At 46.5% G+C, this 20,956-nt stretch overlaps 1 protein-coding gene across 1 annotated transcript in view; it reads right to left on the bottom strand.

Annotated features, from left to right (window-relative positions):
* LOC126295112 (probable cytochrome P450 6a14) overlaps positions 1-20,956 on the bottom strand; it is a 368,581-nt gene that overhangs the window by 71,588 nt on the left and 276,037 nt on the right. Inside the window, exon 3 of the mRNA XM_049987370.1 lies at positions 11,706-12,007. Within this exon, the coding sequence (XP_049843327.1) occupies positions 11,706-11,978 (273 nt within the window). The 5' untranslated portion in view covers positions 11,979-12,007. The remainder of the gene's footprint in view (positions 1-11,705; positions 12,008-20,956) is intronic.

The following is a 20,956-nucleotide window of genomic DNA, read 5'->3' as shown; positions in this document are numbered from 1 at the left end:
GCAGAGCAAGGCGCGCGAAGAATATTGTTTTACCATTGGTCAGTTTACTCAACAGCCAATAGCAAAACAACATTCTCCCGTGTCAGTCCGTGCTTTTCATCAACCAATCGCGAAATAGTAAAACTAACGACTGCATTTTTTACCGACGTAGTTATCTAATATGCTGAAGTTTTGTTTATGCATAAAATTATTTACTATTGTTATTTATACCTGAATTAACTTTCCCTTTACCATATACTTACTTTAGAAATCTATTCCACAAAAATGCCCTTTGTTAATATCCATACTTCGAAATGTTCCCACACTATATCCTACTACATAACTCGTTAAACAATTATCTCCATATTAACCTTAAACCACACGCACGCATCATTCATACTGCTAAAACACTTTTCCCACATTTTACATACATAAAAATACATAACACTTTATGAAAACACTAGAACAGTTTATGAAAAACATTCTATTACTTTAGTGCACTCTAGTGGGCACAATCGAAACTAAATCAGTCCCCTATCCAATACTGTCCTCTATCGGCTGATACATAAACTACGTGCAAGACGACGTATTAGAGGTAGCGGTGTGTACAGCAATCTGTACCACCACCTCTGAAGGTCTCGCTGTATGGTGGTACAACATGCAATGTGTGGTGAGCAATAAACATGGCTGATTGCGCATAGCTTAGGATGTACCGCAACCTGGAAAAATTCTGATAGAAGTCCGTCTCATGAACAAAGTGTAAAAGAAAAACTACATGTTAATCTAAAAACACCTATTACCCACAGTTGTAAGCAAATGTGAAAACGCGGAAAGAGGAGAAACACCAGCAGATTGTAATAGTCCAAAGATCCCCATATTATAGAAACTCCTTGATTATGAACTACATGTCTGATATTAAAGAAGAATGTTTTTACTTATTTTCTAGAAACGAAAAGCTACGGACGTAGCGGTGAATATATGTATCTTTTCACTATATACGGTGTGTTCTGAAATTACACGCTTTTACGACTTGTAGAGGGGATTGAGTACATAATATTTCGGATAGAAACCCACGTCCGGAATCATACCGTTTCCGTTCACAACGGTTTCAATTCAGATAACTCATTCACTTCTGCTTGAGGAATTTAATTACGCGTGACGCAATACAGATATTAAGTTATTAGAAAGGATTGCCGGATTTAACTCCTATGAACTACTTCTTGTAAGGTCTTACGCGAAGTTTAATATGCAAAACTCCTGTAGAGACAGAGAAAGGTCTGCTGATACGAGTTAAATATCTGAACTGAAACCGTCATAGAAGAGAACCGGTACGTTTCCGACACAGATTCCTTTTGAAAATATTATGTGCTCACTCCCCTCTACAAGCCCAACAAGTCCAAACACCCAGTATGTATTAAACGTAATTATCTGTACCTCCATTTCATCTCCCTCCATGTGAAATAATTGAGAAAATAATAACATAAGAAACTGGTAGGGAGATTCTTTTGAACATCTGCTTTTCATTTGTCGTAATGGCGCAGAGGCAGCCATTACGTTTAACTTGAAAACATTAATTATTTTCGGCCTTCGGCCGAAAAGATAAGCGTAGGAAATAGTTTCAAACAGTCTTGCGTAATATCTGAAGGTCATTACATTAAAGTCTGACTGATTGCAATCTGAATGTAAGTAATATCCTTGATCAATAACAGTGAGATAACAGCTTTCGTTAAAAAATGAAATTAATTTCTATCGAAATACTTAAAAGCATTTCGTCGTCAAATCAGGTCAGAACAGGATATTATCGTTATGACTGTTGCCACAATATAGCTCCGTAGGTGATTACATCATCTCTCTCTGTTACACCGTTTTGTACCTGGCAATATTGATGTGATTTTTATTAAGCTACGTGTATGGTATATGCCTGGAGCGCATTTGTATTGGGAGGCGAACTTCCGCAAATTATGTTTATATAAAACCTATACTAAAAATTATAGGCGCACTTAAAGGAAAGAGGTACAATATAGGGACCTTACAGTACAGTTTAAATTGCTGTTAGAAAAGACAGTCAGATATGTCAGACAACAGGGTTATAAAACATGATTCCTACTCACTTTACTGAGAGCAATTTTAGATGTTCTATTATTTCCCAACCTAACTACAACTCCAAACCTGTGCTGTCATATGCTGACTATATCACGTGTCCCGTAATGTGATTGGCTAACAGAAGCAAACAGGGTTGCCACCATGCTGACTTTAGTACTTGTGAAACTAACATGTCGCATTCGGTGGTTTTCGCATTTATACTTGCATATTTCGAAAATATGGGGTTTCAGTGTTACACCATATTAAAGATGTCTCGAAAACGGGCCATTTTTGGTGTGGTTTGGGCTAAAGTGTCGGCAAATGAGACGCGGATATATAAAAACGTTACCAAAAAAATGTCTACTTGATTTAATATTTCGAATGATATAAAAAGTTGTAGGATTAAATATGTAACAAAATTTACCTCCCATCTCTATTCTAACGTTTGTTGAAAACTTAGTTTCTATCTAAAGAGAGCAACTTCAAAACGCGTAATGTCCACTGGTGGAAAAAACTGAGTTTGATACGAACTCGTGTATCTCCAGACCCGTTCTACGCACTCCTACGCTCAGATATTGTCAAAACTCGTTTTAAAACCACTGAAAGCAACAGGCAAATTCCATATTTCTAAATTTTCGGAAAGCATTTTACATTGTCCCTCACTGCAAGATTGTTAACGAAGGTACGAGCATATGGAATAAGTACACAAATATGTGAGGGGTTCCCAGACCTTAGCTAACAGAAGCCAGTAAGTATGTTGTCCTCGATGGCGACAAGGGTATCGGCAGGAGTGCAGCAGGGAAGTGCGACAGAACCGCTGCTTTTCCTATATACAATGTGTGAATAAGAGTATCCGGACACCCACAAAAACATGCGGTACGTTTTTTATATTAGGTGCATTGTATTGCCAACTACTGCCAGGTACTCCATATCAGCGACCTCAGTAGTCATTGGACATCATGAGAGAGCAGAATGGGGCGCCCCGCGGAACTCACGGACTTTGAACTTGATTAGTTGATTGAGTATCACTTGTGTCATACGTCTGTACGCGAGAATTCGACACGCATAAACATCCCTAGGTTCCTGTTTCCGATGTGACAGTGAAGTGGAAACGTGAAGGGACACGTACAGCACCAAAGCGTACAGGCCGACCTCGTCTGTTGACTTACAGAGACCGCCGACAGTTGAAGAGGGTCGTAATGTGTAATAGTCAGACATCTATCCAGGCCATCACACAGGAATTCCAAAATGCATCAGGATCCACTGCAATTACTATGACAGTTAGGTGGGAGGTGAGAAAACTTGGATTTCACGGTCGAGCGGCTGCTCATAAGCCACACACCACGCCGGTAAATGCCAAACGACGCCTCGCTTGATGTAAGCCGTTGGTGTCGTGGTTGCAGAGATGGACCTCGCCATGGACGTCGGGAGTGAAGTTACGCATCATGCAGCCTATTGCGCACAGCTTGAGTCGTAACACGACGTCCTGTGGCTGCACGAAAAGCATTATTCAACATGGTGGCGTTGCTGTCAGGGTTCCTCCGTAGGTAGCGGTCATCCACTGCAGTAGTAGCCCTCGGGCGGCCTGAGAGAGGCATGTCGTCGACAGATCCTGTCTCTCTGTATCTCCTCCATGTCGGAACAACATCGCTTTGGTTCACTCCGACACGCCTGGACACTTCCCTTGCAGAGAGCCCTACCTGGCACAAAGTAACAATGTGGACGCGATCGAACCGCGGTATTGACCGTCTAGGCACGGTTGAACTACAGACAAGACGAGCCGTGTAACTCCTTCCTGGTGGAATGACTGGAGCTGATCAGCTGTCGGACCCCCTCCGTCTAGTAGGCGCTACTCGTGCCTGGTTGTTTACATCTTTGGGCGGGTTTAGTGACATCTCTGAACAGTCAATGGGACTGCGTCTGTGATACAGTATCCACAGTAACGTCTATCTTCAGTTGTTCTGGGAACTGGGATGATGCAAGACTTTTTTTGACAGTTGCTGCATCATGGCCATACAACGTGATGATTTATACTGAAGTGAAAACATTGTCGAAGGTCTCGGGATTCCTGATGTCGATATATCACCAGTAGTAGACTCGATAACAGGCGAAAATATTCGATATTCTCGATTCTCGTAATTGATGCACTGTATGTACATACGTTATTAAGCTTGAACGAAACCCTCATTTGCGAGTGCTACTCACCTCTGACCAGTTTTTATGATCTGACGATCCTTCTGGACAGCAAAACGTGAGCTATATTTTCTTTCCGCCCCTCTACTGTGTAAGTATCCCTTGGCTTCTCCTATTACGTATAAGAATATTTTTATGCCCATTACCTTTGCCAGTTTCAGATGCGCTTGATAATGGCCGGATACAAAGACCGAAACTTCTGGTGTATTCACGGCGCCAGCGGCGTACGTGGGCCCCACATAATGCCGCCCCAAAACAGCGGGGAACGTCTACCTTCCTGCACTCGCTGGACAGTGTGTCTAAGGCGTTCAGCCTGACCGGGTTGCCTCCAAACAGACTCGAGCAACGGGAGCATCTTTTCATGAATCAAAATGCATCATGCCCAAATTAGCTTATACCAAAAGACGCAATAGAGGACAACAAGCACAGGTGAATGTGAAGAGAGTGTGCAGCAGGTACTGACCAGGAGCGTGAGTTATTAAGCTTGAACGAAACCCTCATTTGCGAGTGCTACTCACCTCTGACCAGTTTTTATGATTTGACGATCCTTCTGGACAGCAAAACGTGAGCTATATTTTCTTTCCGCCCCTCTACTGTGTAAGTATCCCTTGGCTTCTCGTATTACGTATAAGAATATTTTTATGCCCATTACCTTTGCCAGTTTCAGATGCGCTTCATAATGGCCGGATACAAAGACCGAAACTTCTGGTGTATTCACGGCGCCAGCGGCGTACGTGGGCCCCACATAATGCCGCCCCAAAACAGCGGGGAACGTCTACCTTCCTGCACTCGCTGGACAGTGTGTCTAAGGCGTTCAGCCTGACCGGGTTGCCTCCAAACAGACTCGAGCAACGGGAGCATCTTTTCATTAATCAAAATGCATCATGCCCAAATTAGCTTATACCAAAAGGCGCAATAGAGGACAACAAGCGCAGGTGAATGTGAAGAGAGTGTGCAGCAGGTACTGACCAGGAGCGTGAGTTATTAAGCTTGAACGAAACCCTCATTTGCGAGTGCTACTCACCTCTGACCAGTTTTTATGATTTGACGATCCTTCTGGACAGCAAAACGTGAGCTATATTTTCTTTCCGCCCCTCTACTGTGTAAGTATCCCTTGGCTTCTCCTATTACGTATAAGAATATTTTTATGCCCATTACCTTTGCCAGTTTCAGATGCGCTTGATAATGGCCGGATACAAAGACCGAAACTTCTGGTGTATTCACGGCGCCAGCGGCGTACGTGGGCCCCACATAATGCCGCCCCAAAACAGCGGGGAACGTCTACCTTCCTGCACTCGCTGGACAGTGTGTCTAAGGCGTCCAGCCTGACCGGGTTGCCTCCAAACAGACTCGAGCAACGGGAGCATCTTTTCATGAATCAAAATGCATCATGCCCAAATTAGCTTATACCAAAAGACGCAAGTCCAATAGAGGACAACAAGCACAGGTGAATGTGAAGAGAGTGTGCAGCAGGTACTGACCAGGAGCGTGAGTTATTAAGCTTGAACGAAACCCTCATTTGCGAGTGCTACTCACCTCTGACCAGTTTTTATGATTTGACGATCCTTCTGGACAGCAAAACGTGAGCTATATTTTCTTTCCGCCCCTCTACTGTGTAAGTATCCCTTGGCTTCTCCTATTACGTATAAGAATATTTTTATGCCCATTACCTTTGCCAGTTTCAGATGCGCTTGATAATGGCCGGATACAAAGACCGAAACTTCTGGTGTATTCACGGCGCCAGCGGCGTACGTGGGCCCCACATAATGCCGCCCCAAAACAGCGGGGAACGTCTACCTTCCTGCACTCGCTGGACAGTGTGTCTAAGGCGTTCAGCCTGACCGGGTTGCCTCCAAACAGACTCGAGCAACGGGAGCATCTTTTCATTAATCAAAATGCATCATGCCCAAATTAGCTTATACCAAAAGACGCAAGTCCAATAGAGGACAAGAAGCACAGGTGAATGTGAAGAGAGTGTGCAGCAGGTACTGACCAGGAGCGTGAGTTATTAAGCTTGAACGAAACCCTCATCTGCGAGTGCTACTCACCTCTGACCAGTTTTTATGATTTGACGATCCTTCTGGACAGCAAAACGTGAGCTATATTTTCTTTCCGCCCCTCTACTGTGTAAGTATCCCTTGGCTTCTCCTATTACGTATAAGAATATTTTTATGCCCATTACCTTTGCCAGTTTCAGATGCGCTTGATAATGGCCGGATACAAAGACCGAAACTTCTGGTGTATTCACGGCGCCAGCGGCGTACGTGGGCCCCACATAATGCCGCCCCAAAACAGCGGGGAACGTCTACCTTCCTGCACTCGCTGGACAGTGTGTCTAAGGCGTTCAGCCTGACCGGGTTGCCTCCAAACAGACTCGAGCAACGGGAGCATCTTTTCATTAATCAAAATGCATCATGCCCAAATTAGCTTATACCAAAAGACGCAAGTCCAATAGAGGACAACAAGCACAGGTGAATGTGAAGAGAGTGTGCAGCAGGTACTGACCAGGAGCGTGAGTTATTAAGCTTGAACGAAACCCTCATTTGCGAGTGCTACTCACCTCTGACCAGTTTTTATGATTTGACGATCCTTCTGGACAGCAAAACGTGAGCTATATTTTCTTTCCGCCCCTCTACTGTGTAAGTATCCCTTGGCTTCTCCTATTACGTATAAGAATATTTTTATGCCCATTACCTTTGCCAGTTTCAGATGCGCTTGATAATGGCCGGATACAAAGACCGAAACTTCTGGTGTATTCACGGCGCCAGCGGCGTACGTGGGCCCCACATAATGCCGCCCCAAAACAGCGGGGAACGTCTACCTTCCTGCACTCGCTGGACAGTGTGTCTAAGGCGTTCAGCCTGACCGGGTTGCCTCCAAACAGACTCGAGCAACGGGAGCATCTTTTCATTAATCAAAATGCATCATGCCCAAATTAGCTTATACCAAAAGGCGCAATAGAGGACAACAAGCGCAGGTGAATGTGAAGAGAGTGTGCAGCAGGTACTGACCAGGAGCGTGAGTTATTAAGCTTGAACGAAACCCTCATTTGCGAGTGCTACTCACCTCTGACCAGTTTTTATGATCTGACGATCCTTCTGGACAGCAAAACGTGAGCTATATTTTCTTTCCGCCCCTCTACTGTGTAAGTATCCCTTGGCTTCTCGTATTACGTATAAGAATATTTTTATGCCCATTACCTTTGCCAGTTTCAGATGCGCTTGATAATGGCCGGATACAAAGACCGAAACTTCTGGTGTATTCACGGCGCCAGCGGCGTACGTGGGCCCCACATAATGCCGCCCCAAAACAGCGGGGAACGTCTACCTTCCTGCACTCGCTGGACAGTGTGTCTAAGGCGTTCAGACTCGAGCAACGGGAGCATCTTTTCATTATTCAAAATGCATCATGCCCAAATTAGCTTATACCAAAAGACGCAAGTCCAATAGAGGACAACAAGCACAGGTGAATGTGAAGAGAGTGTGCAGCAGGTACTGACCAGGAGCGTGAGTTATTAAGCTTGAACGAAACCCTCATTTGCGAGTGCTACTCACCTCTGACCAGTTTTTATGATTTGACGATCCTTCTGGACAGCAAAACGTGAGCTATATTTTCTTTCCGCCCCTCTACTGTGTAAGTATCCCTTGGCTTCTCCTATTACGTATAAGAATATTTTTATGCCCATTACCTTTGCCAGTTTCAGATACGCTTTGATAATGGCCGGATACAAAGACCGAAACTTCTGGTGTATTCACGGCGCCAGCGGCGTACGTGGGCCCCACATAATGCCGCCCCAAAACAGCGGGGAACGTCTACCTTCCTGCACTCGCTGGACAGTGTGTCTAAGGCGTTCAGCCTGACCGGGTTGCCTCCAAACAGACTCGAGCAACGGGAGCATCTTTTCATTAATCAAAATGCATCATGCCCAAATTAGCTTATACCAAAAGACGCAAGTCCAATAGAGGACAACAAGCGCAGGTGAATGTGCAGAGAGTGTGCAGCAGGTACTGACCAGGAGCGTGAGTTATTAAGCTTGAACGAAACCCTCATTTGCGAGTGCTACTCACCTCTGACCAGTTTTTATGATCTGACGATCCTTCTGGACAGCAAAACGTGAGCTATATTTTCTTTCCGCCCCTCTACTGTGTAAGTATCCCTTGGCTTCTCCTATTACGTATAAGAATATTTTTATGCCCATTACCTTTGCCAGTTTCAGATGCGCTTGATAATGGCCGGATACAAAGACCGAAACTTCTGGTGTATTCACGGCGCCAGCGGCGTACGTGGGCCCCACATAATGCCGCCCCAAAACAGCGGGGAACGTCTACCTTCCTGCACTCGCTGGACAGTGTGTCTAAGGCGTTCAGACTCGAGCAACGGGAGCATCTTTTCATTATTCAAAATGCATCATGCCCAAATTAGCTTATACCAAAAGACGCAAGTCCAATAGAGGACAACAAGCACAGGTGAATGTGAAGAGAGTGTGCAGCAGGTACTGACCAGGAGCGTGAGTTATTAAGCTTGAACGAAACCCTCATTTGCGAGTGCTACTCACCTCTGACCAGTTTTTATGATTTGACGATCCTTCTGGACAGCAAAACGTGAGCTATATTTTCTTTCCGCCCCTCTACTGTGTAAGTATCCCTTGGCTTCTCCTATTACGTATAAGAATATTTTTATGCCCATTACCTTTGCCAGTTTCAGATACGCTTTGATAATGGCCGGATACAAAGACCGAAACTTCTGGTGTATTCACGGCGCCAGCGGCGTACGTGGGCCCCACATAATGCCGCCCCAAAACAGCGGGGAACGTCTACCTTCCTGCACTCGCTGGACAGTGTGTCTAAGGCGTTCAGACTCGAGCAACGGGAGCATCTTTTCATTATTCAAAATGCATCATGCCCAAATTAGCTTATACCAAAAGACGCAAGTCCAATAGAGGACAACAAGCACAGGTGAATGTGAAGAGAGTGTGCAGCAGGTACTGACCAGGAGCGTGAGTTATTAAGCTTGAACGAAACCCTCATTTGCGAGTGCTACTCACCTCTGACCAGTTTTTATGATTTGACGATCCTTCTGGACAGCAAAACGTGAGCTATATTTTCTTTCCGCCCCTCTACTGTGTAAGTATCCCTTGGCTTCTCCTATTACGTATAAGAATATTTTTATGCCCATTACCTTTGCCAGTTTCAGATGCGCTTGATAATGGCCGGATACAAAGACCGAAACTTCTGGTGTATTCACGGCGCCAGCGGCGTACGTGGGCCCCACATAATGCCGCCCCAAAACAGCGGGGAACGTCTACCTTCCTGCACTCGCTGGACAGTGTGTCTAAGGCGTTCAGACTCGAGCAACGGGAGCATCTTTTCATTATTCAAAATGCATCATGCCCAAATTAGCTTATACCAAAAGACGCAAGTCCAATAGAGGACAACAAGCACAGGTGAATGTGAAGAGAGTGTGCAGCAGGTACTGACCAGGAGCGTGAGTTATTAAGCTTGAACGAAACCCTCATTTGCGAGTGCTACTCACCTCTGACCAGTTTTTATGATTTGACGATCCTTCTGGACAGCAAAACGTGAGCTATATTTTCTTTCCGCCCCTCTACTGTGTAAGTATCCCTTGGCTTCTCCTATTACGTATAAGAATATTTTTATGCCCATTACCTTTGCCAGTTTCAGATACGCTTTGATAATGGCCGGATACAAAGACCGAAACTTCTGGTGTATTCACGGCGCCAGCGGCGTACGTGGGCCCCACATAATGCCGCCCCAAAACAGCGGGGAACGTCTACCTTCCTGCACTCGCTGGACAGTGTGTCTAAGGCGTTCAGACTCGAGCAACGGGAGCATCTTTTCATTATTCAAAATGCATCATGCCCAAATTAGCTTATACCAAAAGACGCAAGTCCAATAGAGGACAACAAGCACAGGTGAATGTGAAGAGAGTGTGCAGCAGGTACTGACCAGGAGCGTGAGTTATTAAGCTTGAACGAAACCCTCATTTGCGAGTGCTACTCACCTCTGACCAGTTTTTATGATTTGACGATCCTTCTGGACAGCAAAACGTGAGCTATATTTTCTTTCCGCCCCTCTACTGTGTAAGTATCCCTTGGCTTCTCCTATTACGTATAAGAATATTTTTATGCCCATTACCTTTGCCAGTTTCAGATACGCTTTGATAATGGCCGGATACAAAGACCGAAACTTCTGGTGTATTCACGGCGCCAGCGGCGTACGTGGGCCCCACATAATGCCGCCCCAAAACAGCGGGGAACGTCTACCTTCCTGCACTCGCTGGACAGTGTGTCTAAGGCGTTCAGACTCGAGCAACGGGAGCATCTTTTCATTATTCAAAATGCATCATGCCCAAATTAGCTTATACCAAAAGACGCAAGTCCAATAGAGGACAACAAGCACAGGTGAATGTGAAGAGAGTGTGCAGCAGGTACTGACCAGGAGCGTGAGTTATTAAGCTTGAACGAAACCCTCATTTGCGAGTGCTACTCACCTCTGACCAGTTTTTATGATTTGACGATCCTTCTGGACAGCAAAACGTGAGCTATATTTTCTTTCCGCCCCTCTACTGTGTAAGTATCCCTTGGCTTCTCCTATTACGTATAAGAATATTTTTATGCCCATTACCTTTGCCAGTTTCAGATACGCTTTGATAATGGCCGGATACAAAGACCGAAACTTCTGGTGTATTCACGGCGCCAGCGGCGTACGTGGGCCCCACATAATGCCGCCCCAAAACAGCGGGGAACGTCTACCTTCCTGCACTCGCTGGACAGTGTGTCTAAGGCGTTCAGACTCGAGCAACGGGAGCATCTTTTCATTATTCAAAATGCATCATGCCCAAATTAGCTTATACCAAAAGACGCAAGTCCAATAGAGGACAACAAGCACAGGTGAATGTGAAGAGAGTGTGCAGCAGGTACTGACCAGGAGCGTGAGTTATTAAGCTTGAACGAAACCCTCATTTGCGAGTGCTACTCACCTCTGACCAGTTTTTATGATTTGACGATCCTTCTGGACAGCAAAACGTGAGCTATATTTTCTTTCCGCCCCTCTACTGTGTAAGTATCCCTTGGCTTCTCCTATTACGTATAAGAATATTTTTATGCCCATTACCTTTGCCAGTTTCAGATACGCTTTGATAATGGCCGGATACAAAGACCGAAACTTCTGGTGTATTCACGGCGCCAGCGGCGTACGTGGGCCCCACATAATGCCGCCCCAAAACAGCGGGGAACGTCTACCTTCCTGCACTCGCTGGACAGTGTGTCTAAGGCGTTCAGCCTGACCGGGTTGCCTCCAAACAGACTCGAGCAACGGGAGCATCTTTTCATTAATCAAAATGCATCATGCCCAAATTAGCTTATACCAAAAGACGCAATAGAGGACAACAAGCGCAGGTGAATGTGAAGAGAGTGTGCAGCAGGTACTGACCAGGAGCGTGGGGTGGCGGGCCTGGTAGATGCCGATGTAGCTGGCCCGCGGGAAGGCCTGATAGAGCCGGCGGTAGCCGTCGGCGGCCGCCTCGCGGAACGTGAGCACGGGCCGCACGTTGCCGAACAGCGGCTCGGGAGGCGGGTGGGGGACGCCGAGCGCCGCCCACGTGCCGTGCAGCAGCGACGAGTAGCGCCGCAGCGCCGCCCACGCCGCCCACAGCAGCGCCGCCCACGCCGCCAGCAGCCACCCCGCCGCGCTCACCCACCACATGGCCGCCGCCCCCTCCTCTCGCGCCGGGCCTGCGGGCACACCGAGTCACGCGTCACTGCTGCAGAGCCGAGGCAGATGAGGTTGTGGGGAAGAATATGAAATATATGGTGGTGCTGTTGTCAGGGGTAGTGAGGAGACAGAAAAGAAGAAGAAGGGAGATGACGAACACGCAGTAAAGAAAAGAAATTGAAGAAGATCATACCTGAGAGAAAACAGGTGAGATACAATAACACAATGAAGGAAAAGAGGAGAGAGATACAAATGAAACAGATGGGGTGCAAGAAACATATGCCCTGGATGAAAGAGATGAGGCATAAGAAAGAAATGAGGTTGCCAAAATAGATGAGGAGGTGCAAGAAACAGCTGAGGTGAAAGAAACAGGTGAGTAGCAAGAAAGAGATGAGATGCAAGAAAGAGATGGGGTGTAAAAGAAAGATGGGGGGGGGGGGATAGGGTGCAAAAGGTAGGTGAGGGGGAAAAGGCAGATGAGGTGGAAAGGAAGAAGCTATGGAAAAGACAGATGGGATGGAAGGCAGATATGATAAAATATAGATGGGACAGACAAGACAGATGGGGTGAAAAAGAGAAATCGGGTGGAAAAGAGACATCTGGTGGAAAAGAGAGATCAGGTGCAAAAGAGAGATGGGGTGCCAAAGAGAGATGAGGTGGGAAAGACAAATGAGATGGAAAAGACAGATGGGCTGGAAAGGGAGAAGCTATGGAAAAGACAGATGGGATGAAGAGAGGCATGATAAAAGGTAGATGGGGTGAAAAGACAGGTGGGGTGGAAAAGAGACATAGGATGAAAAAGACAGATGAGGTGGAAAATAGAGATGAGGTGCAAAATAGAGATGAGGTGGAAAATAGAGATGAGGTGGAAAATAGATATGAGGTAGAAAAGGGAACTGGGGTAAAAAAGAGAGATGGGATGAAAAAGAAAGATGATGTGCAAGAATTAGATGACATGGAAGAACGGATGAGATGTAAGAGAAGAGCTACAGTGGATGAACCAGACAAGATGGTATAACCAGGTGAGATGCAAGAGATGAGGTAAAAGAAATAGATGAGCTGGAAGAATGAGGTGAGATGGAAGAGAGATATGAGTTTGGAGAACAGCCAAGGTGGAGAAAAACCACATGACCTGCAAGAAAGAGGTGAGATGGAAGAAACAGATAAGGTGGAAGAAGGAGATTAGGAAGGATAAACAGACAACTAAGAAGAAACAAATGAGATCTACATCAACTGGATAAAGAGATGATACAAGAGAGACAGGTGAGGAACAATGGGCAGGTTGATAAGTGGAATGAAACAAATTAGGAAGAAGAAAATGTTGGTGAAAATAGAGGAGGAAGGGACAAGACAGCAGTTGCAGGAAAACAAGAAACTGATGAGTAGCGAAAATGGATTGGATGAAACTAAATGGTGTGAGTACAAGGAGGGGGGGGGGGGGGGGTGAGGATGAATGTATGAGAGAACACAAGATGAAGAAATATTTATTGTAAGGAAGAGGGAACAAATGACACAGAAGGAAAAAAGGGGGAGGAAGAGGGCAGGGGAAGATATACAGCTGGAGGACAGAGAGAGGTGTAAGAAATAGTTGGGATAGAACAAACAGACAATGCAGAACAAGGATTTGTAGGGAAAGACGCAGATGTGAGGAAGAAATACTTCAGAATTGTGAAATAGAGCGACAAGTGAAGAGGGGAAGAAACGGATGACAGGGCATACGCATGAGAGAACGAATATCAATACGAGTGTAAAGAAACAAATGAGGAAGAAGAAACAGGTTAGGAAGAAGGAATTACTTGGGATTTGTATACAAATAAAGAAAAAGAAACAAATTAGATACACGAAAATCACGATGGCAATTGTTGCAAACACAGAACTCAAGAAACACCTGAATATCAATACCTCTAACTCCTCAGCGATTAGGACAATTTGTTGCACCACAAGACTACGATGTCATACGCTGAACTGTCTGGAATGTCACTATGTAATACTATTAATCGTGTAGTATATGATTCTCTCACTCTTTGAGAAAAGAGACAGGTTCTTCGGCATCCACTCACACAGCAACTTAGTGTTTTTGAAGTACAGTACACCATACGTCCAAAAAGTTCAGAGCCCGATTTCATTCCTTGCGTATAAGGGACGTCGGCGCAGTAAATACGGTAGCAACTTGAACCAACAACAGCAAACGGTAAGTGTGCATCCAACCAGTCACTTCTGAACAGGCAGTGCTAAACAGTGAATGTGCGGCCGTTGTGAGTCGCAAATCACAACGTAGCGAGATTCCCAAACCAAATATTCAAGAGATTCTCCACAATTTTTCGTGCAAATGTTGCCGCGCTCACCTCTACTCCCGATCGAAAATAACGACGTCAGGCGCGACTTGACTAAGATGAAAAACGCAGATACCTCTTTTCTCGAAAAAAATCATCACGGGTATTGATGTTCTCAAAACGAACCTACAACAAAACGAAAAAGTGCATAAATTCAGATGTACGGTGAACGCTTTGAAGTAGGACTGGTGATATTTTTAAAAATATCGGGAGTTCGATACATCGACGTTTAACAAAATATCATTAACGGCTCTCGACGTATCGAAAATAATACACGTGTATCGATATACTGAAGGAAGAATATCCACGCACCCGCCTATAAAAATATCCGCTTCACATTGTAAATGTACTACAGGTTTTGGAGCTGTGTATTAAAGTATTGATTTACTATTATATATTGTGTACATCAACAAGCTAGCAGCCTGCTCATCCCCCTTACAGCAAGAATTGAAAGGAAAACGAAGCTGGTTCACGTTTGGCGATAATTACCTTTGCTAACAGTGGTAAAACTGCATGTAAGTGGCACGATATAAAGTGTCCGATGGGTCCATCGTTCGTCACATATCGGATTTATCCGGAAGACTTCATGTCGACTTCCCTGTTTCTTTTTTCCATTTCTGCAAACGCCTATGAGCTAACATCTGTAGTGTCAAAACTGCGTGGTACAGTTACACATTGCAGTTTCTGTTGGCAGCGCCAAGGGCCGAATACGTCAACATTTCCCTTCACACGTCTCCGGTGACCGCAAAGGACAATGTTGCCATTTAGATTTTTGTTCATCATTTTCAGCAAATGTTTTTCAAGAACGCTGACATCAATAAATAAAAAACTAGTTGCGTTAAAAATTATTTTTGAAGGCAACTAGAGTGCTGTTTATTCACATAGGATATCTTGTCATTCCACTGACACAGGCACACCCTAGTGCAATCGGACTCCTTTCTTTGTGCCACATATAGAGGGTGGTGCAGGGAAACGGGAAATTTCGAAATAACGTCAAACTCTGGAATGCGCGGTGTAGCAAATCTTGGGGAGTGGCAGTGATTTCGTTTTCAATGTTCTGCTTCAGTTCATGGATTGTTGCAGGACGTGTACGGTACACCTTGCCTTTAAGATGTCCCCACAGGAAGAAGTCGCAAACACTAAGATCAGGGGATCTCGCAGGCCGTGCAATGTCACCGTTACGTGAAATAATGCGTCTTCCAAACAACTGACGAACTGCTGCCGTCGACTGTTGAGCAGTGTGTGACGTGGCTCCGTCCTGCCGAAACCACACGTTTTCGACGTTAAGATTAAGCTCGTACAGTCTCGGTGTAAAGAATGTTTGAAGCATTTCAACATATCGAGCGGATGTTAATGTCACTAGCATCCTCACGTTCAAAAAAATAAGGGCCGATAACACCGTGGCACGATACGGCACACCATATTGTGAAAAATGGTTCAAATGGCTCTGAGCACTATGGGACTTAACATCTGAGGTCATCAGTCCCCTAGACTTAGAACTACTTAAACCTAACTAACCTAACGACATCACACACACCCATGCCCGAGGCAGGATTCGAACCTGCGACCGTAGCAGCAGCGCGGTTCCGGACTGAAGCGCCTAGACACCGCACAACCACAACGGCCGGCCCATATTGTGACCCTGGCGCTGTGTAGTGGTCGCTGGCGAAACTCACAAGGATTGTCCTGTGCCCAATAACGAAAATTCTGTTTGTTCACGAATCCGTTAAGGTGGATATGGGCTTCGTCTGATATCCATAAGTTACCAATGAAAATCGCGTCCTCCACGATTTTAGCCAATATCTGGCTACTAAACTCTGGGTGTCGTTCGTGTAAGTGTTGTACAATCTGCAACTTATGAGGATGGAAGTCTAATTCGTGCAGTATCCTGTGTAAGCTTCGTCGCTTAATCCCTAGCGAAGATACGTGCTGTCGAACGGAGCAGCGAGGACTTGTCTCGATTGCAGCTCTAGCAGCTGCAACGTTCTCTGGGGTACGTACCGTTGGAATGCCACTTGGGGGCTTCTTTTTCAAGGCAGATCCTGTTTCTTCAAAATTACACACCCACGCTGTAATCGCACGCGCAGATGGAACACGTCCGTGACGTCCGAGCTGGTAATGCTGTCGAAATGTTCTCTGCGCGGCAGTCGCCCTATCACCATTTTTGTAAAACGCTCTCACAGCTACTGCACGTTCCGCACCAGTCCAGCTCTCCGCGATTACTAAACGGCAATGCGTTCACACCAACTGCGCAAAGTTTCGAACATCTGCCGGCGCTACAGTGCTGCCAACTGTAACGTTCAAAATTTCCCGCTCCCCGGCGCCACCCTGTACTTGCTTACACAGTCAAAGAGAAAGGTTGGACTCGATGAAAGCTCACAAAATAGTAATAGCACTCCTTCATACAGTCAAAGTACGAGGGTAATCCCAAAACTAAGGTCTCCTATTTTTTTATAAGTACAGAACTGTGTTGGTGTGGTAGTTGGCCACACTGTTAATGAAGAGTGCTTCACGCGCTGTGTGTAAACATATACACGCTGCGCTGAGGCGCTCAGTCTTGGCCTGCGTTGAGAATGGAGCTCCCGTTGGATGGATGTTACCGCCCTGTGCGCGCAGTTATTCGGTTTTCGAACGCAAAGGGCACTGCGCCCATTTAAATCCATCGCCAATTGACGGAAGTGAGTCGTGCATGGATGTCAAATATGTTCGTAAGCGGTGTAGAGAGTTTGCAGGTGGTGGGATCGAAATTCACGAGGAACAAAGGAGCGGGAGACCGTCAATTTCTGAGGAGACAGTGTAGAAGGCTGAGCAAACCACGCGTCAAGATAGGCGGATCACCCTGGACGGTTTCTGCACGTTGGCTCCTGAGGTTTCCCAAAGCAGCGCGCACAGAATTGAAACATTGAACTACCGGAAGGTGTGCGCAAGATGGGTGTCGCGCATGCTGACCGAGGACCACATGCGGCAACGAGTTGATGCTTCCCGCGCATTTCTTCACCGCCTCGCAGCCGTACAGGAAACTTTCTGGACTCAACTGTCACGGGTGACCAAACCTGGGCATACCACTTTACACGTGAGACCAAGCAACTTTATGAACAACACGACGGCGAGCTGGTATGACGTGGGCATACGAAAACTGCCACAGCGTCTACGAAAATGCATCGGCAGAAATGGTGGTTACATCGGAAAATAGCTAAATGTTCAAGTTGTAGACTGATGCAAACCATTGTAGAAATAAATAGGTCTATGTACTCACAAAAAAAGTAGGAGATCTAACTTTTGCGATTACCCTCGTAAAATTATGTTCTACTACAATTTCAAATACACTCCTGGAAATGGAAAACAGAACACATTGACACCGGTGTGTCAGACCCACCATACTTGCTCCGGACACTGCGAGAGGGCTGTACAAGCAATGATCACACGCACGGCACAGCGGACACACCAGGAACCGCGGTGTTGGCTGTCGAATGGCGCTAGCTGCGCAGCATTTGTGCACCGCCTCCGTCAATGTCAGCCAGTTTGCCGTGGCATACGGAGCTCCATCGCAGTCTTTAACACTGGTAGCATGCCGCGACAGCGTGGACGTGAACCGTATGTGCAGTTGACCGACTTTGAGCGAGGGCGTATAGTGGGCATGCGGGAGGCCGGGTGGACGTACCGTCGAATTGCTCAACACGTGGGGCGTGAGGTCTCCACAGTACATCGATGTTGTCGCCAGTGGTCGGCGGAAGGTGCACGTGCCCGTCGACCTGGGACCGGACCTCAGCGACGCACGGATGCACGCCAAGACCGTAGGATCCTACGCAGTGCCGTAGGGGACCTCACCGCCACTTCCCAGCAAATTAGGGACACTGTTGCTCCTGGGGTATCGGCGAGGACCATTCGCAACCGTCTCCATGAAGCTGGGCTACGGTCCCGCACACCGTTAGGCCGTCACGCCCCAACATCGTGCAGCCCGCCTCTAGTGGTGTCGCGACAGGCGTGAATGGAGGGACGAATGGAGACGTGTCGTCTTCAGCGATGAGAGTCGATCCGGCCTTGGTGCCAATGATGGTCGTATGCGTGTCTGGCGCCGTGCAGGTGAGCACCACAATCAGGACTGCATACGACTGAGGCACACAGGGCCAACACCCGGCATCATGGTGTGGGGAGCGATCTCCTACACTGGCCGTACACCTCTGGTGATCGTCGAGGGGACACTGAATAGTGCACGGTACATCCAAACCGTCATCGAACCCATCGTTCTACCATTCCTAGACCGGCAAGGGAACTTGCTGTTCCAGCAGGACAATGCGCGTCCGCATGTATCCCGTGCCATCCAACGTGCTCTAGAAGGTGTAAGTCAACTACCCTGGCCAGCAAGATCTCCGGATCTGTCCCCTATTGAGCATGTTTGGGACTGGATGAAGCGTCGTCTCACGCGGTCTGCACGTCCAGCACGAACGCTGGTCCAACTGAGGCGCCAGGTGGAAATGGCATGGCAAGCCGTTCCACAAGACTACATCCAGCATCTCTACGATCGTCTCCATGGGAGAATAGCAGCCTGCATTGCTGCGAAAGGTGGATATACACTGTACTAGTGCCGACATTGTGCATGCTCTGTTGCCTGTGTCTATGTGCCTGTGGTTCTGTCAGTGTGATCATGTGATGTATCTGACCCCAGGAACGCGTCAATAAAGTTTCCCCTTCCTGGGACAATGAATTCACTGTGTTCTTATTTCAATTTCCAGGAGTGTATTTACCGAAAATCGTAAAAAAAACATAATATTAAAAATATATCGGCAATTATTTTTTGGCAGAAATATCGATATATCGATGTTACCAGCACTTCTTTGAAGACATAGCCGACATTCAAAGCCAATGTGACACTCGGGTTTGAAAAACTACCCACAAAAGGACTATTCCGACAATTTCACACCCTCGTCCAATATTTACGCCCTTTAAACCTAGCGAGACGTCTTTTGGCATTTCCCGGTGTAATGTGTGGCTTATGAGCAGCCGCTCCACCATGAAATCCAAACATCAGTGTAGTAATGTGCTGTGATAGTGCCACACTAAACAACAAACTGTGCAAGCTCCCTCCATGAGAAACACGACCACACCATAACACAACTGCCTCCGAATTTTACTGTTGGCACTACACACGCTGGCAGATGACGTTCACCGGGCATTCGCCATACCCACACCCTGCCATCGGGTCTCAACATTGTGTACCGTGATTCGTCACTCCACACAAAGTTTTTCCACTGTTCAGTCGTGCAGCCTTTACGCTCTTTACACAGAGCGAGGCGTCGTTCGGCATTTTTACCTGCGTGATGTGTGGCCCGACCATGAAATCCAAGTTTTCTCACCTCCCGCCTAATTGTCACAGTACTTGCAGTGGATCCTGATGCAGTCTGGAATTCCTGTGTGATGGTCTGCATAGATGTCTGCCTGTTACACATTACGACCTCTTAAACTGACGGCGATCTCTGTCAGTCAACAGACGAGGTCAGCCTGTACGCTTTTGTGCTGTATGTGTCCCTTCACACTTCCACTTTACTATCACATGGGAAACAGTGGACCTAGGGATGTTTAGGAGTGTGGAAATCTCGCGTACAGACGTATGACACAAGTGACACCCAGTCACCTGACCACGTTCGAAGTCCGTGAGTTCCGCGGAGCGCCCCATTCTGCTCTCTCACGATGTCTAATGACTGCTGAGGTCGCTGATATGGAGTACCTGGCAGTAGGTGGCAGCACAATGCAGCTAATACGAAAAACGTATGTAAGTCAACACATGCCAAACAGGTGGATATTGCCCTAAACGACACATGTAGGGTTATAATGGGCTGTCTGAAGTCAGCACCAGTCAAACGGCTCTACTACCTTGCAGGAATTGCACCACCTCCTGTTCGAAGAGAAACAGCAGCAAACAGGGAAAGAGCGAAACCGGAGCAGGAAAAAACGCATCCCATGCATGGGCAACAACTCTATCCACGACGACTACGGTCGAGGAAAACTTTCCTCAGAACATCATACAGGGTGTTTCAAAAATGACCGGTATATTTGAAACGGCAATACAAACTAAACGAGCATGATAGAAATACACCGTTTGTTGCAATATGCTTGGGACAACAGTACATTTTCAGGCAGACGAACTTTCGAAATTACAGTAGTTACAATTGTCAACAACAGATGGCGATGCGGTCTGGGAAACTCTATAGTACGATATTTTCCACATATCCACCATGCGTAGCAATAATATGGCGTAGTCTCTGAATGAAATTACCCGAAACCTTTGACAACGTGTCTGGCGGAATGGCTTCACATGCAGATGAGATGTACTGCTTCAGCTGTTCAATTGTTTCTGGATTCTGGCGGTACACCTGGTCTTTCAAGTGTCCCCACAGAAAGATGGCACAGGGGTTCATGTCCGGCGAATAGGGAGGCCAATCCACGCCGCCTCCTGTATGTTTCGGATAGCCCAAAGCAATCACACGATCATCGAAATATTCATTCAGGAAATTAAAGACGTCGGCCGTGCGATGTGGCCGGGCACCATCTTGCATAAGCCACGAGGTGTTCGCAGTGTCGTCTAAGGCAGTTTGTACCTCCAAAAATTCACGAAGAATGTCCAGATAGCGCGATGCA

Source organism: Schistocerca gregaria, chromosome 11, assembly GCF_023897955.1.
Source record: "Schistocerca gregaria isolate iqSchGreg1 chromosome 11, iqSchGreg1.2, whole genome shotgun sequence".
In the NCBI taxonomy this organism is placed as follows: Eukaryota; Metazoa; Arthropoda; class Insecta; order Orthoptera; family Acrididae; genus Schistocerca; species Schistocerca gregaria.
The sequence above is the reverse complement of the archived record's forward strand: the minus strand, read 5'-3'. Positions and strand labels throughout refer to the sequence as shown.